General features: G+C 44.7%; 1 protein-coding gene across 2 annotated transcripts in view; it reads right to left on the bottom strand.

The window, feature by feature from the left end:
* The window catches only part of RPAP1 (RNA polymerase II associated protein 1), a 334,836-nt gene that overhangs the window by 195,138 nt on the left and 122,113 nt on the right, over positions 1–17,585 (bottom strand). For both annotated transcript variants that reach the window (XM_078659654.1, XM_078659653.1), the window contains exons 8-9: positions 16,584–16,699; positions 13,878–13,976 (exon numbers count right to left, since the gene is read on the bottom strand). In XM_078659654.1, the coding sequence (XP_078515780.1) occupies positions 13,878–13,976; positions 16,584–16,699 (215 nt within the window). The remainder of the gene's footprint in view (positions 1–13,877; positions 13,977–16,583; positions 16,700–17,585) is intronic.

The raw sequence follows: 17,585 nt of genomic DNA, 5'->3' as shown, positions 1-17,585 counted from the left end.
GCCACCCAGGTGCCACTGGTCCATGCAAATTCGCAGAGCGGGGGGTAGTAACCCCTGGCACATAGGAGCCATTCTCCACTCTTCCTGTCTGCAAGACAGGACTAGACTGCCACTGGTACTCCAGCCTAGGGCCTACAACCTCAGGCGGACCAGGAGTCTCAGGGAAGGCTCTCCTCCCCCTACCTCTTCTCCTAGGGTTCCTCCTCCCTCTGCGAGGGGTACCCCTAGAACGCCATTCCAACCCAGGACTTATCCACTCAGGTTGCACCGGGGTCAGAGGTGGGCTCTCCCACCCTCTGCACCCCTTCCAGAGGTCTGCCCTCTCCCACCTGGAGAAGTTCCTCTGGAAGAAGAACCAGTCAGGACACTGGTTACAGTCGTCCTACCCTTCAGGTCAGGCCGATCCTGAACCTGGCCTTCCAACCTCTGGTCTAAAACCTTCGGTGGAACAGTTGCCTGGCACTCCAGGACTTCTGGGGACTCACACACAATCCCCCTGAGGCTAACAAATGTCACATCTGTTGCGTGACTGTCTGTCTGGCGCAGATCTCCCGCCCTCTGTCCACCTGACAGTGCGTGACGATCCCCCAGACCAGAAGTGGTGTTACCATGGTCACTACACGGGAACCTAGCCCAACTGGGTAGTCCCTGACCCACTGGTCCTTCCACTGGGGAACTCCCCCAATCACTCCTCACTCTGGACTCCTGTACCCTCCCTACCGGAGCGGTACTGCCAGACTCTAGAACCACAGGAGCTCTGGTTACAGACACTCCAGGTCCTCTACTCACTAGGAGATCCTCCTCAACTGGGTTAACAGGACAGCCTAGGTCCCCAACCTGGTGTTCCCTCAAGAAACCACCCAGGTTCTGAGACAGGGCTTCGGGCCTCTGGGGGCTCTCAGCCACCCACTGACTCCTGCTCCACTGAGCCAGGCAGTCAGCCCCTCCACCCTTCTCACTATACTGGGACCTCGCTGGGCTACACTGAGCCTCTTCCACCACGCTGGGCTGGAAGATCCCTGACCCACTACTTTTGGAGTCACTCACCAATGACTCTACAGAACCTCTGGTCCCTTCCCAGCGGTCTGCTTCCTCTGCCAGCTCACATGGTTCAGACAATCCACACCCTAACAGGTGTTGGCGCAACCCTGGTGAACAACAACTGAGCAACTGCTCTCTGAGAAACATATCGAGCAATAGGTCCCAATCACATTTCGTGGGCTCCCGTACCCAATCACACAGGGCTCTACAACAGTCATCCTCAAAGTCTTCCCAAGACTGATGAGACGGTTTCCTAAGGTTCCTAAACCTCAACCTATTCTCCTCCTCTGGGGAAACAGGAACCATACTCTGGGAACTGGGACTTTCTAGACTGAGATTTAAATAGCTGCCACCACTGGACCCAACCCTCCCTGGGGGATCCAGAAACTCAACACTGCGCGCAGGGGATAGTCTACCCTCCAAAGCTACTTTGCCTCTGGTGGCGGCCCTCTCAGCCTCCTCTATCCTGTCCTGCGCTAAGACCCTCTCGGTCTCCAGCTGTTGCTTCTTAACCTCCAGCTGTTGTTTTCTAATGCCCAGCTGTGCCATAGCCTGGGCATGCTCCAACCTGAGCTTCTCTAAAGCCAGCTGGTGCTCCCTTTCTCTCCTCCTATCTTCCAGCTCCTCTGGGGACAGGGAAAGGGATGAGGCGCTGCCTCCTAAACTGGACCCAGCAAGGGACTCCCTATCTATGGGGTCCTCACTATCTGCTGGCGTCCCTGTGCTATCATCTTCTTCCTCCTCAGACTCTTCAGGGCTCCCCTCTGACCCACCACCCTCATGGTGTGAGACCCGGGCCCTCTCCGCACTGTGCTCACGCTCCCAGTCATCCTTCTGCCATTGGATCAGGTTACCCCTAAGTTGGGACTGGGTGTCTGACTCATTCACTGCAATGTCTCTCTCTTCGCAAAACTCTCTCAGTTCATGCAAAAACAGACCCCAGACATTAAAAGCAGACTCCATCTTGGCAAGATGATCACAGACACGTGCAACACAGGGGACTGAACAATCTGAAGTAAGAGGACACAATTCCAAAACTTCAACAATCTCCTTATCAAAGAGAACTCACTCATGCGTCCAGGAAAACACACCATTCATCCACACACACCCTCCCCTCGGATCGGTAAGGCAGTTTCTACCACCCCTGACTTCTCAACCTGACCAAAAGTGACACAGGTACCAAACTCTGGAAGCAGGGCGGGGGACAAATGTACTGAACACAATTATAAAATGACCCTCTTCAGGAGAAGAAACAATGGAATTTCAAAAACAATCCCCTAAAATGTGGTCATCTAAAATGCAGAGTTTTGTGGTGCAGCCAGCTGCTACTAAGGTACAAGGCAAACACAAATCCTTATCCCACCGCTTGCCGCCAATGTTGGAAATGGGATCCCCGGCTGGCCAGGGCTTTCGCCAAAGTCAGTCAGAGACCACCACCCCCAAGTCAGGGCAAGGGAGTTACACGCCAAGATAACCCCTACTCACCCTCTAGGTAACGTGGCGCGAGCAGCCAGGCTAAACTTGGAGGCGATGTAGGCTAAGTATTTGCGCATGCACCCCAGCAACAACAACCAAAGGCCCACCACAAAGGAAACTCCACACAAGGTTATATAAAAATAGCCTTTGTATTACACCAAAACACATTAGATAAAACACACACTTTACAATGTGCCAGAGGCACGGGCAGAATTTACAAGGGGATATTTACAAGACAGGGCCACCTGGACCACTGTCAGGAATCAGAAGTAGCACTTTCAGAAAGTAAAATTACTTTAGCACAAAATAGCACACAATATAACAATGGAGCGCACAACCAGTAATTACTGGTAACCAGGATCTCACTAGCACCACCTGTACTAGGGAGAAAACAACCACCTATGTATTACAATACCTGTAGGGGTGTAAGAGGAAAACACATGATGCAATGCATAACATTCATTCAGAGGTGTAAAGGCACATGACGCATAAACAATACATTCAGAGGTGCATAGAAAGTACAATTGCGCCAAACTCACGTAAGTCACCACCTGTGACTGTCCCTGTGTCCCAATGTCAGGGCCTAAACGTAGCAGTTGCCCACAAAGTGCTGGGCAACTGGTGCAGGGAAAGTTAGGGCAAAGTTGGAGCCTCTCTGGGCTCAAGAACCACCACTGTGGCACTGCGGAGCCTCTCTGGGCTCCTGGACAAGAACTGGTGCCCTGAGCCTCTCTCAGGCTCTTCACAAGAATGGGCAATGAGCCTCTCTGGGCTCGAAAAGCAAGGAAATGCCCCCTCAGAGCCTCTCTGGCTCAAAGAACAAATGGCCCCCAGGAGCCTCTCTGGGCTCCTCCACAATTAGCGCCTGGAACCTCGTGGCGCCAACAAACAAATGCCACCTTGGACCCCTCTCTGGGCTCCAACAACAAGGGTGCAGCCTCGCTGGGCTGTGGGGGCCCCTCACGGGGGACCCTCGAGCAAGTGGGGCGCTTCTGGGGTGAGTCCCCCCCTCTGGGGGACTCGTGACGCAAGGTACGCCCTGGGGGAGCGGCCCGCTGTCAAGTGGGGCCGCTCGAGTAGAGGCAGGGGGGGGGGAGAGGGTGCGCGACCTCGCGCCTCTCTCCCTAGCCGGCTTTCACTCACCGGCTGCTGGGCTTCTCACTCCCGGGCGGCGGCTCCTCCGCGAGAGCTCCCGCTCCTCGGGGGCTTCTCCACACTTCGCCTCCGGGGCCTCGAAGGTCCAGGACTCTTCCTGGACGGCGGGGCTCCTTTCCTCTCGTCTCTTGTCCCTCCGCTCCTCCAATGACGCGGCAGGGGGGGCTCGACCGCCTGGGCCAATCCCAGCGCGGCCGGGCTATGACGCGCCGGCTGCTTCCTCAGTCTCCCGCCTGGCCTCGTCAGGTGGCAATCCGCCTGACTTCCTCTGGGGCCGCCAATGGCAGCGCGGCCCTGGGGGTAGGGAGGCGGGACTTCCGGGTCGCCGCGGGCAGCGCGGCGGCTCGCTTCTAGGCAGGCAGGCGGCTTCCCAGATGATCCGAGGAGTGGGCTCCCTCGTAGATCAATAAATCAAACAAATATGCGGCGTGGGCAGCCGCTCGAGCCGCGAAGTGCAGGGTGGGCACCTGCCTTACAGAAGCGCTCCCAGGCGCTGCTGGTCAAAATCAAGCGCTCTCAAGCGCTAGGGGGGCACAAACCACAGCGCTCCCAGCGCTAGGACGAAATAAAGCGCTCCCAGGCGCTAGGAGGAATCTGCAAGCGCTTCCAAGCGCTAAGAGGCAATTCCAGCGCTCCCAGCGCTAGAGGACAGCCCAAAGTCCAGCAAAAGTCCTTTCAAGGGGCAGGGGGCAAGGCTGGGCCCAGAGCCAGCACACTGGGTCTCCAGGCAGGGAGACACCCCAAGTGGCGGTCCTCTGGCCCAGCGACAGCAGCAGCAGCCCCCCTCAGGATCCTGGAAGAGAACAACCTCTGTGGGGACACAGCCCCATTTTTATACAGTGCATTCCTTTGTTCAAGGGTGCAGAGTGGGGGCGGAACCAGTCGCAGCTGGTTCTTGAGTACTCTGTTTACCTCAACCACCCTCTCTATTCACTGGCAGGGCTTGGGTCATTAGACACACCACAGGGGGGCGGAGCCAGCATTGTGTGGGGAAAACCCAGCCCATCCAGGACACAGGTACACTCCTCCCACACATCACTCATGCTAATCTCCCACTCACCACCGGGCAGACCCATCCAGACTTCCTGGAGCCTGGCATGCCAGCCAGCTCCAGCCAATCACACGCCAGCACCCTCACAGCACACGTACAGCCATGTCTAGAAATGGCGCTTCGCTACTAGACACATACATGCTGCATACACCGTTGCGCAGCATTCACTCACACGAGTTCACACATACCAGACTCAAGCCTGTACACCCCACGCATCAGGAACTACCAGGGACACATACATTCCCCATGCATTCCTATGGGCGGGCAGGCCTAGCTCAGCACATGCACTCAGAGTGCGCACGCACTTTCCACTGGGACACAGTGAAAGTGCGCAGAATCCAAAAATCACCATCTCCAGGTCACCATTTCAAGCAAAAAGTCTAGGGGTGAACCTGCCCTAAGGGCCAAAGTCCAACAGTAGTCTATATGATAACGTTTTTTAGGCTGATTTCTAATGGAAGAATTATTATGGTTTTCGTTTTGTTTTAGGAGAATGAAGATTTTTCTTGGCTTGTGCTTTTAGCATATATGTGGCTTTTATGAAAGATGTCTTCAAGTAAAAGAGTTTGCAATTGCACCAACTTCAAAATGTTCTAGGCTTGCAAAAACGTTTACAAAATTACTCCACCCTTTACAGCGCTGTTAAATGTGAGTTAAAGAAGGCATGTACCGCCAATGAGAATCTCCTACCACATCCAGATTGCATTACTGACTGCATGTGTACATGTAATCGCCAATCCCGATGTAGGAAAGACTCACTATACCCCACAAAGGTTGGAGAGTGCCACAGTCAGACGACAGAATCCAAACACTACTTTCTCCATTGGACATAGGAAATGTCTTGTTACTCTATAGTGACAAAAAAGGGATATTGTGCATTACAGATTGAATTGTTTCCAGGCCATGGACAAAGCAGCTAATTTAACAGGAAACATTTCAGGAAGCACCAAAAGGTAGCAAGAATGAATCCAAATCGGTAGGGAAATCGGGCTCATTTGAGCAACATAAGAAAAGAAGCAGTCTCACGTATGAAAAGGATGGGAATTAAGGGATTTCGTAAAGAAAACGATCAGCAGAGAGTTGGACCCAGAATGCAGTTTCATATGTTTTCTTCATGGTTTGTACCAGGAGCAGGCACCTATGCTTAAATTAGTTTCTGATATGGCAATACTTTCTGGTGTCAGAGTTCACAAAACAAAATTAAATATCACATGTCTTGCTCATGGTCACAATCCCTGAGCAGGAAGCCATCTAGGCAACCATGGATTGCTGGGTAACGTGCATCCTTCCCATGTCACAAGTAATATCCCTTGCACCTTAGATAAATAAGAATACACGGTTTTTAATTATTTAAATCATTATCTGTGATAATCTTGTTAATGGGTTATGTTGCTTCCCAGAAATTAAACAAATGAACTAACCTTTACCACTAGGAAGGAGACACAATGATAATCAAAACAGAAGCTATTTTACCTCAGACTTGCTAGTGAGTTACAGAGGGCTACATAGTTCCGGAAAGAATGCAACGGTGTCACCAGATGCTTAGGAAGGCATGTCTGTGTGACAGATGCTTTCCATCCAAGAAAGTGTTACAAACATAGAAAGTGCAACAACCTGTATACTGGAAGAGTTACTGGCACAAGTGACCATTTCACTCTTGAAAAGAGCTACATCTTTCCTCTGTGATTAAGCTAAGTGCATTCCAAACAAGGGGAATATTGCTATGAACACTATGATTGCATGGGGCGCAGTTTCAATATATCACTGAAATGAAACTTTTAGTCCACATTTCAGAATCCTTAATGTGTTACTGCCTTCAATTGAGAGCCTTCAGAGTTTAAATTAAAGCATATGACTTTAGTCAGTGATTTGAACAGGTATTCAGATAAGGTGCCGTTTTCTTCATGGAAAGCACACCATGAAACCTTTAGGATTAAACACAATTTTAGAAAATAGCAAAATGTAACTAATTTTCAGAAGCTAAAATATACATGATAACATAAGTAATGGAAAATATTAATAAAATAAAGGGGCACTGAAATGTAATTTGTTTCTACTTATTAACTAAATATTACTAATTAGTATTGTACCCTATCACACGAAACATGTATGTTGGCTGCAAATAGCAATAAACATAAAAGTTAATTACAATGAGGAACCGGTTCAAGAAGAGTGGAAAATAAATCTATTACGACATTATGTGACTGAAGTCCAAAATTAATTAAGCTTCAGGAGACAATGATTTAATTTGAGGGAACGGAGTAAAAGAAGACAAGAAATCCTTAAACAATCACCCAGATATTTTGGGAATATTCAAAGGTAAAAGGGGCTGGAAGTCTATGCTACAAAAAGCAGGAGTGCTAAATTAATATTAAGCACACTATACAACTTTAAATTATCAAATAAATTCATAAAAACATCTGTAAAAGGTGACCAATGTCAAGCTAATTAGATTGATTTACTCAAGAAACAAGCATTGGCAATGCAATTGGTCTCGTATTAGAAAAGTTGGAGCTATTGGTCTTGTAAATGTAATAATTTTTTAAGTTATGTTTTTATAATAGCAAATGTATTAATTTTGTTATTGTAAATGCCAATATTTATAGAATTTGCAAATGTGACACCTATAGCATTATTTACCATCTTTTTGTGACATTTGTAATAAAGCTTGAAACATTGAGAGAACATATTTGAACAAGTGGTGCTGTGGTGGTGCTGAGTGATAATGTGGTGGTGCTGTGGTGGTGCTGAGTGGTGCTGTGGTGGTGCCGAGTGGTGCTGTGGTGGTGCTGTGGTGGTGCTGAGTGGTGCTGTAGCGGTGCTGAGTGATGCTGTGGTGGTGCTGAGTGGTGCTGCGTGATAATGTGGTGGTGCTGAGTGATAATGTGGTGGTGCTGAGTGATAATGTGGTGGTGCTGAGTGGTGCTGTGGTGGTGCTGAGTGATGCTGTGGTGGTGCTGTGGTAGTGGTGCTGTGGTGGTGCTGGGTGATGCTGGGGTTGCGTTGAGTGATGCTGTGGTGGTGCTGAGTGGTGCTGAGTGATGCTGTGGTTGTGCTGAGTGATGCTGTGGTTGTGCTGAGTGATGCTGTGGTTGTGCTGAGTGATGCTGTGGTTGTGCTGAGTGAAGCTGTGGTTGCGCTTAGTGAAGCTGTGGTAGTGCTGAGTGGTGCTGAGTGATGCTGGGGTTGCGCTGAGTGATGCTGGGGTTGCGCTGAGTGATGCTGTGGTGGTGCTGAGTGGTGCTGTGGTAGTGCGGAGTGGTGCTGAGTGATGCTGTGCTGGTGCTGAGTGGTGCTGTGGTGGTGCTGAGGGATGCTGTGGTGGTGCTGAGTCGTGCTGTGATGGTGCTGAGTGATAATGTGGTGGTGCTGAGTGATAATGTGGTGGTGCTGAGTGGTGCTGGGGTGGCGCTGAGTGATGCTGTGGTGGTGCTGAGTGGTGCTGTGGTGGTGCTGAGTGATGCGGAGTGATAATGTGGTGGTGCTGAGTGATAATGTGGTGGTGCTGAGTGGTGCTGGGGTGGCGCTGAGTGATGCTGTGGTGGTGCTGTGGTGGTGCTGAGTGATGCTGTGGTGGTGCTGAGTGGTGCTGTGGTGGTGCTGAGTGGTGCTGTGGTGGTGCTGAGTGGTGCTGTGGTGGTGCTGAGTGGTGCTGTGGTTGTGCTGAGTGATGCTGTGGTTGTGCTGAGTGATGCTGTGGTTGTGCTGAGTGATGCTATAGTTGCGCTGAGTGATGATGTGGTGATGCAGAGGGCAGAAAGGCACAAAAAAACGAGTCTAACAGAGGGCAAAAGGGCAGAAAAACAAGGGAAAAACGAGTGTAGCAGAGGGCAGAAGGGCACAAACAACGAGTCTAACAGGGGACAGAAAGGCACAAAAAACGAGTCTAACAGAGGGCATGGAAATTCAATGAGGACTTTCCAGCTGCATATGGACTCATAAGTACAGCACACAGAAAGTTAACAACACAAAAGGGTTCCAGGGACCAGAACTCACAATATGGCATGAATGAGATACAAAAGTAGAGAAAAAGCACCCAACCACTTTGATGAAAGCAAATAGAGTATATGAATTAAATACACACGGGACATACAAATGGGAGGAATAGAACTAAGAAAGCAAGCCCAAGTGAAGTATGTTTGTCTTGAAAGGTTAAGGGAATGGACAGAATTGTGATCCTTGTCCGCTGCCAAATTGCATGTTTCGTGGATGGGCTTGACTTTGAGCACACAAGCGAATCGACAAGCAAACCGGATCACCCCCATGTCAACAGCCAGGTTAATAGGAAATATGAATACTCTACTCAGAAGCCAGCATTGTAGGGCTAAAATAGAATCCCTGGCAAGGTGCACAGTGATGTAAGCAGATGGTGAAAAGACAAGCAAGTGTAAGTACAGGCTGATATCAGCTGGTAAATCCCTAGATGTTAATTACTCTTGCGTGCTGCTACTAGAGAACATGCTTGTTGCTGTGGATGTCTGTTAACACGTCATCTGATGTTTGCAAGGCAAGCATGGAGGTATAGAGAGAGGCTTTACACAAGGAGAGCCCTATCCCCCATTAAAAGGTGCGGGATTCACAGGAATCCAACCATGGCAAGGTGCCTGAACAATATGACGGGGGCATAATACCACGTGCTCTGAGTTGCATTAAACAAATCAATGAATTCTGGGACTTGCAGTTTTTGTTGGCTTAAATTGAACCAATTTAACTAAGAAACATTATAACAATGATTTATACAAAAGGCGAGCGCTGCAACCGATGTCTTCCGAACAACGAGTGATTTGATAATGCAGAACAAGGAATTATTTTAGTATCCAGTCAGGAGGGGGGTCATTTCAAACGAGCAAAGCCGAGAGGTTTGGATTTTGTTGAAGAGATTGGTACAGTGCAAACGTGTAGAACGGATACAATTTGGGAACATTTTTACTTTATATCCTTGATGCAGTACATTGCAGAATACGAAAAGCAGTGTACGTAAAACGGTGTAAATATTTTAAGAAACGTTAAGGCCAAAGATGCATGGCATGGATTTCGGGAACGAACTTCTCTATGTTCATCCTTCATTACTGACATGGACATATTATTGGACAACCAAGAAACAGCCTTGAGAACAAGCGTTCATGTGAAGCAGGGGAGGGGGGCGGGGGAGAAATGCGAGACAGAAAGTACCGCTGGCCGGCCGTGGGCAGTGAATAATTAGGGGAGGAGAAATGCCAGAGGCCGAGCAAGCGCATGCTGGGGGAAGCTTCAGAAGCCAGTGGGAGGGAGTCTGATTGCTTTGATGTGGAAGCAGATGGTGCCTGTGGTGGGAAAAGCGCGTGCGTACAGCACACAGAAAGTTAACAACACAAAAGGGTTCCAGGGACCAGAACTCACAATATGGCACGAATGAGATACAAAAGTAGAGAAAAAGCACCCAACCACTTTGATGAAAGCAAATCGAGTATATGAATTAAATACACACGGGACATACAAATGGGAGGAATAGAAATAAGAAAGCAAGCCCAAGTGAAGTATGTTTGTCTTGAAAGGTTAAGGGAATGGACAGAATTGTGATCCTTGTCCGCTGCCAAATTGCATGTTTCGTGGATGGGCTTCACTATGAGCACACAAGCGAATCGACAATGAAAGCGGATCACCCCCATGTCAACAGCCAGGTTAATAGGAACAAGTTAAAAAAAAATAAAAGGAGAAACGCGACACACGGCCTGGTGGCCGTGAAAGTGAAAGTTGGGAGGGGGAGGAGAAACGCAAAGTGAAGTGAATAATTAGGGGAGGAGAAATGCCTTCCTGAGGCCGAGCGCACGCTGGGGGAGGCGCGCGCTGAATAGGGAGAGGGTGGGAGAACTTAAAGTGAAGAGCCATTGATAGAACTTTAAAAAAGTGCATGTGGCGAGAATGTGCGTCCTTGTGTTCACGTGAACTGCATGAAATCGCCCGATGGTTAAGCTCTGGTTAAGCCCCAATATCTCTCGCAAGCTCAATGCGCATGCGCATTGATAAGCGAGACCTAAAAAACGATGTTCAATAAAGGGAATCAAGTTAACTCAATTAAAAATTAGTATAAAACAGTAATGTGCATCTGTACGCAGGACAAATGAACTTGACAACATTGTCTTGGGCAAGGAAATCTGTTACATCAGATGGGTAGCAGCTATGGAGTAGCCTTATAATAGAGAGTATCAGTAAATAAACTTGTATTCTTTCACATATTTCAGCAGGGTTTGGAATAGGGACTTCCATCTGCCTTGCACCACAAACTAGGATACCTTTTGCATATCCTTAACTGTACTCCACTGAGGTATGCAACACACAGACCATCAACCCTCCCAGGCACCCTCTTGAATGACAAATACTTCCTTTGTGTGCCTACTACACTGGTAATATGAGCAAGCACTGGGCTAGGTCAGGCCTGCTGTTCTGGGCACAAGCACTCTGGATTGGTGTAAAATGCAAACCTGTCAAATTGTTCAGTATACCTAAACTTGCTGCCTATGGCAGAAAAAAAACACAGGAAAGCTTGTAATGCAGAAAAAGCCTGTATGTGTTTCAGGTCCCAGATTCTATGTAAACAATATTTTCATGATAAGGCTAACACATACACACTTGTCACAAAAGAAGCCATTGCTTGCTTGTCCTTGCCATGCCACTACTAAATTAAAGATTACACAATATTTATCCCAAAGAGAAACTATATTTTTGGGACATTTTCGTACATAAAGAACACACCTGTGGCCAAAACTGCTAAAAGACTATTATCCCTCAAGATTTTTGCATCCATTCCTTTTTCTTTTATGATCAAATTGCTTTATTGAAGTTTAGGGTAAAATCAAAGCCCAAACAGATTAAGTGTTCTTTATCATCTTTCTTCACGTATTTGCAGCAATTAGTTAATTGACTCTTCTTTATTTTTAGCAAACTGTTGTGCACATTAAATTCTACATTCTCTGTCTTTTTTGTTGTTAGTATTGCTAACCCCACTTCAACAGAAGTTCAAGAGCAAGCCTTCAACATCGGTCCAAGTTCCCAAAACACTATTCAAGGATACTTTTGAGAAATCTTTGGTTTGTTAGCCTCTGAGGCGTTTCTTCAGACAAAAGTTGAAGCAGAAGCCTGGCGTGAGTGTGTTTAATCACGTTTCTCTCCATCAACCTGCCAAAAGGATTTCTATTAATACTGGTTTCCAAGCTGTCTTACAACACTGAGAAAGGCAGCAAAACCAGACAAAAGAACCAAAGAAAAAGGCATACTTGAAAGCAGGGCCAGTACAGAGGGCATGGCATTTAACATACAATTAAAGTCCGAGTACTGCTCAAAAAGACAAATATTAACAATATTAAACAAGCATTTTCAATGCACTAGGTCGAGCGTTTAAGCTATTTGCACTGAAAATGACAATGCCTTTTATTTATGTGTTTTTCAAAGGGACACATATATAAAAGGCATTGTTGTTTTGAATGCCAAGAGCTCAAACTCTCGCAAATGCGAGACCACTATAATTGTGGCCAAGCTCCTTTTTTCAGACGGTGCTCGCATATTCAGGTTACCGTGAACAGTGTCTATACAAAGGGGCGTGGCCAATATTCATGTGAAAGCGCATATGGTGCTTTCACCCAAAGTTTTAAAAAAAAAGTAATTTCAAAAGCTCTGTAGCGTGGCCCCTAAAGTGAAAGCGGCCCGGACTGGTAATTAAATAAGCGCAGCTGGAATAAATTGGATCACGCTGTAATTTGAATACAAATATTTTACTATTATAAAAAAGCGGGCGGGTGCTCCAATGTCGTAGGTGGAATAGGGGAAAAGCATTAAAGAAAATAGTGCTCACCAACTAATAAAGCAGACCGTGTAACAACCGAAGAAAAGGGGCCAGTCCTCTTGGGAGGTTAAAAGTGAAGACAGGGCCGTACTAAGAAGGGACTAACAAGCCTATGTACGAATCAGAAGCCAGCATTTACGAAGGGCAATGACAAAAGCCAATGACAAATATAGGCAGAGAGTGGCTGGGGCTTCAAGAGCATACTCCAATACAGCATGCCTCACAGAGCGAGCAGCGCATGCACACTGCCTCGAGGCTCAAACTAAAAAGTAGTAGTTGAGATCAACCTCTGGGTAACTGAGAGCAACATACTAGATTATGGGGGCCAACACGATTCATTGAAGAAACAAGTGCAGTGCAAGGCTTCATTAAGAAACAATAACAACACGATTCCAATTGTATTGTTAAGGCCACTTTAGGTTACTACTTGCAATTTAAACTAATAGGCAAAGCTAGAATTATTAGGGCAAACCGGAGTACAAATAAATATGTTGGTGCCTGAACAACTGCCACTGTAAATTCCGTCCTAAACAATTTGTTACTAAACAATTTAGGCACAAATCCTGCTATGATTTTTGAAGGCCAGATCAAGTTGTGGTAAATGTAGATATTAAATACGTTCTTTAGGTGTTACAATAACTAAGAAAAATAGCATTATTACTATAGTACTGTTTCACCACTTTATATGACACTATGTAAATAACTCTTTGGATGGCGCCCAGTGTATTTTTTAATTTTCCAAAGGACTACCATCTTGTTCGAGTCTCCCTGAATACTAGCAAGAGTCTGCCTATAACGTTTCTTGGCCATAATTACACAAACCTCTGCACCTACTTTGATCGAATACTCACAACCCGACCTGACTGGTTGATCATGGATAAGCAGTCCCTTAAACGTGGAACTCTAGCACCAAAGTTAAAACCAGAGCCTCATGTGCTTCTTAACGATATGCAAGACTCACATTTCGGTTAAAATGATCCCTTTCATACCTGTTTCAAATGTTCTGCATCAATCATTGTCTAAATAGGTTTTATTTTGCACAGCAGACAGTCTGTAACAAAACAACAATTGGGTGAAAAAAATATTTCTAATCTACATTTTCAGATTATACGTTCATTGTACACAAGCAGTTTTATTGTGAGTGCATGATCAAACCAATCCTTAAAATGCAGTGTAGCGGTCTCAGTAGGCCAGATGTTAATGGTATTTCAGCCCATGTCTAACTGCCAGAGACAGTCAACAAGGACCCCCTCAACACATAACATTCCATGACGTCATTGGAGAGAAGAAAAGCAGGTTACCACAACTTGTTTTTTAAGCATTGTGCATCCTTACCTCTGATTCCTCTCCATGGTGATGTAAGCCCAAGTGAGTAGGCAAATCAGCATCAGGAGGGATGATTTCACCCTTCAGACTAAACCGTGCTTGTAGACCCTAACAAACAAAGAGCCATGTTAAAGAGAACCGCAAATAAAGAGGTAGAACATGATAGGAACATGTATATGCTCTCTATCTACCCCTCAGAAATACCTTAATTTCAAACAGCATTGCTGGAAAAATCGATAAAGCAGTGTTATTATTCTATTTTGTATTGTACTTTTATGTTACTGAAAAGTAATGAATAAAGCTAAATGATTGATTGATTGATTGAGGCAAATACTTGTCTTACACTTCAGAACTCTCAAACCCCATCTCAGATCTTCCGACACCTCATCGAAGTGTTGCAACTCCTCTGACTGCCTTATTCTTTACAGTAACATGAAAAACATTGGATGAATCATAGATCACCGCATTTTTCTCCATGATGCTTGTGATCTTACAATTATGTCAATACATTGATCTAGGCATTTAACACGCGTATCCAAAACGCATACAACGCATCATCAAAGATTATATGAAAGGGTTAAGGTTCAGTCTTTAACTCAAATCTAATGTGATGTGAATTAATAAAAAACTAAATAAGACGGGCTACATAACTGGGCAAAGCCCATTTGTTTCAGATATTGACCGCCTCATGTGGTAGGATTTGTCTTGTCTATATTATTTTAGCAGCACGCCTTGCTTGCTCTGCTCTGTATGTGAAAAAGCCTAAATGGCATGAATGACTGCATCGATATACCAACTGTGCCATCAATACTTTAACTGTCCAACAGCATTACAAAAATATGTGCATACTGGTGGAATGTCCCCATCCATTTGAGATTACATGATCTTTACATTTTCTATGACGTGTCTGTTTCAATGTTTGAGCCCAATGTTGTTGGTGGCAGCAGTCTGTGAAAAGGGACATCCAAGAATCAGAAATCAAAATCTATATTAAAACCATGACATCTACAAGTAGCCTGAAGAATGTGGTGTAAAAAATTCTATCAATTCTATGTTTCCAATCTGAATGATTTTCTTCAAAAACCAAGCCAAGCTAATTTTTATAAAATACCTTCGTAATTTCTGATTAAAAAAAACAATCTATTACTAAGATCTACAAATAACACATGTACGTATATGTAAGTGAAAAATTACAAAAACCATATTATTGTCCATATTGTTCAGAATCTATACTGTGTGGTTGAAATTTCTCTTTCAAACTGTTTTTTAGTTCATGACTTTCTTAATAGCTTCAAAAATCCTCTTTCTGGTGTGAATATAAATTGGATTATACTGCTCTTGCATGGAACACAAGAGATACAGTGATGTATTGCTGAAATGACCATCAGGAATACGATTCAAAATGATATCCAAATATGTATGATTCAAATCAAGGACAGCTGTCAGAGATGCAGAACTAGGATAACAACAGGGTTTCCAAAACATTCTCCTCAACCCAGACCATACTTACCTTCCTCAATGGCATCAGGTTGGTTCCTCTATTCGCAATGATGGTTCGTATGGATAGCCTTGCTATCCACTGAGTTATGGACAGCTTCTTGGAATGAAGCCTTAAGAGAGGAGCTGTTACACTGACTTTAAGGCACTGCTATAGATAATTAAGTAATAATTTTATGGACGAGCACTTTGAAGAAAAAAGCTTGGATGATAGGGTTTATGAGCAAGCCATCAATGAAGTTCTTAAGCATCTAGAGGGTCATCAACAAGGAAGGAGGTTTTTTAATTGAGGATGTAAATGCCGACTTTAAAAGAATGAAGCTTGGCTATCAAGGACTAATTGTTCATGATGCTTTTCAGGACAGGCACTTGAACCACGTTTTTTTAATATGATGGACTGGCCATCAGAAGAAAGCTATTCTCTACTATCTATCTTTAAGAGCTGCTTTAAGAAAATAGCAAACACTCCATTCCTCAGGAAAGTGTTTAGGATGGAAGCTGCAAATGTACTCCTCATAGGACCATCATCAAAGAAACCTTTTAGTCTACACAACGTGCCTCTTCTAAAGAGCAATCTCATTGGCCTTTGACTTTTTAGCAATTAGTATGAAACAAGAGTTATTCTGCGATTACCGTTCACTTAACAGGAAAGGATTAGATCCTGGCATTCCAATGTATGATCTGGCCTGTAAAATTAAGTGGGTGCCCTTTCCACGAAAAAAAAACGAAGGGTTTTTTGGATGCAATGATCAAATTTAAAAGTTGGGAATCACAAATGATGCCTGCAGACTTCATTTCACAGACTATGAATTAAGAGACTGACATTGGCCTCTGGGGCTAAGTTTACAGACTTGCACAATAAAGGAACACAACAGTAGTTGGAGAGGCTACGGTATTAAACATGTTCCTTTTATACCACTATGTAATCAGCACCAAAAAATTTCCTGCCGAAAGTAAGTTAATCCACGACCAATCCAATGCTGGCACAGGCAGATTTTATTTGTGCCCTTATATTTTATAGTGCCTAACAGTTAAACACTGATAAGCTGTATAAGCAATACCAGTTTTTCACTACGGAATGTAAATGATAGTATACTTTTTAACATTTATTTTAACCTTAATTAAATAAAGATAAACGTGTCTGTTCACTGTCTCCAAACCTGTGACTATGTCTACTGGCCACTGAAACAAAAAAATAAATAGAAACAAACGGCATACCTTTTTGGTTCTTTTTTGTCTTGCCTGAGGAAGGTCTTTCATCCACTCCAGCTTTTCTAACTCCACCTTGTCCATGTGAACCCATTCTTTCTGGGGTTTTACGGGTAGGTCCTCTTCTAAGCAATAATCATGGAGAGAGTGCAAAGTTATCACCAAATGAGGAGTGGCACAAAAGACAACAGTTTGATTGTAATGAAAATCTCTAATCATTTTTAACATGATGGCCAAATACTGAACAAAAATACACTCAAATACTGAAATGCAAAACACTTATACAAGAGATGTCTAAAAGGGAATGGTTTACAATGAGCGGATTAACTAATAAGGAAATTATAACAATGAAAAAGAGCGGGAACTTACTTTCAATTTAGGTCTTGTCTGAAAAATGTAAGCTAGGACAAATGTAGTTTTATCCAAAGCCACTATTCAAAACAGTTTTTTTTATAATTTATTGTATTATTTGTTTATTGGAATATGAAAAACGGTTGTGCTGTTTTGATGCGATTAAAATAGAATCTACAACAAGTTGAAAAAAAAGTGAACATGGGTAGAAAGAAAAAGGTTGAGGTTGGCTTCACTAGCCTTAAAATATGTCTCAATACTTGTCATGGATGTAGTTCCAAAGATCCACAATACATATCAGTCACTTTCAGGGAGGCCCATAACTACAATTTTCACATGTATTTCATAGGTTATTAAAGCATACAAGATAGCTCAATCAATAAATTGTTTTCTTCTGACATCTGCAAGTGATCTGCAGGTCACAATTACAAATCTCAGAAAGACTAACTCTGAGTTTCATTCTTGTAGGATAAATTAATGTGGATAATGATATCCATTAACTATGTGGTTATTGAGAGAGGAGGTGCGCGAGGAGCTCCTGCAATACTTCGCTATAAATGAAAATCTGTAGATTCCGCTTCCACGCTATGGGAAGCCTTCAAAACAGTTGTGCGTGGTATCTGCATAGCTAAACAATCTGGGATGTTAAACTCTATCCGA

The sequence above is a fragment of the Lissotriton helveticus genome, chromosome 9, assembly GCF_964261635.1.
Source record: "Lissotriton helveticus chromosome 9, aLisHel1.1, whole genome shotgun sequence".
Lineage (NCBI taxonomy): Eukaryota > Metazoa > Chordata > Amphibia > Caudata > Salamandridae > Lissotriton > Lissotriton helveticus.
Note: the sequence above shows the minus strand (reverse complement) of the source record. Positions and strands in the feature narration are given on the sequence as shown.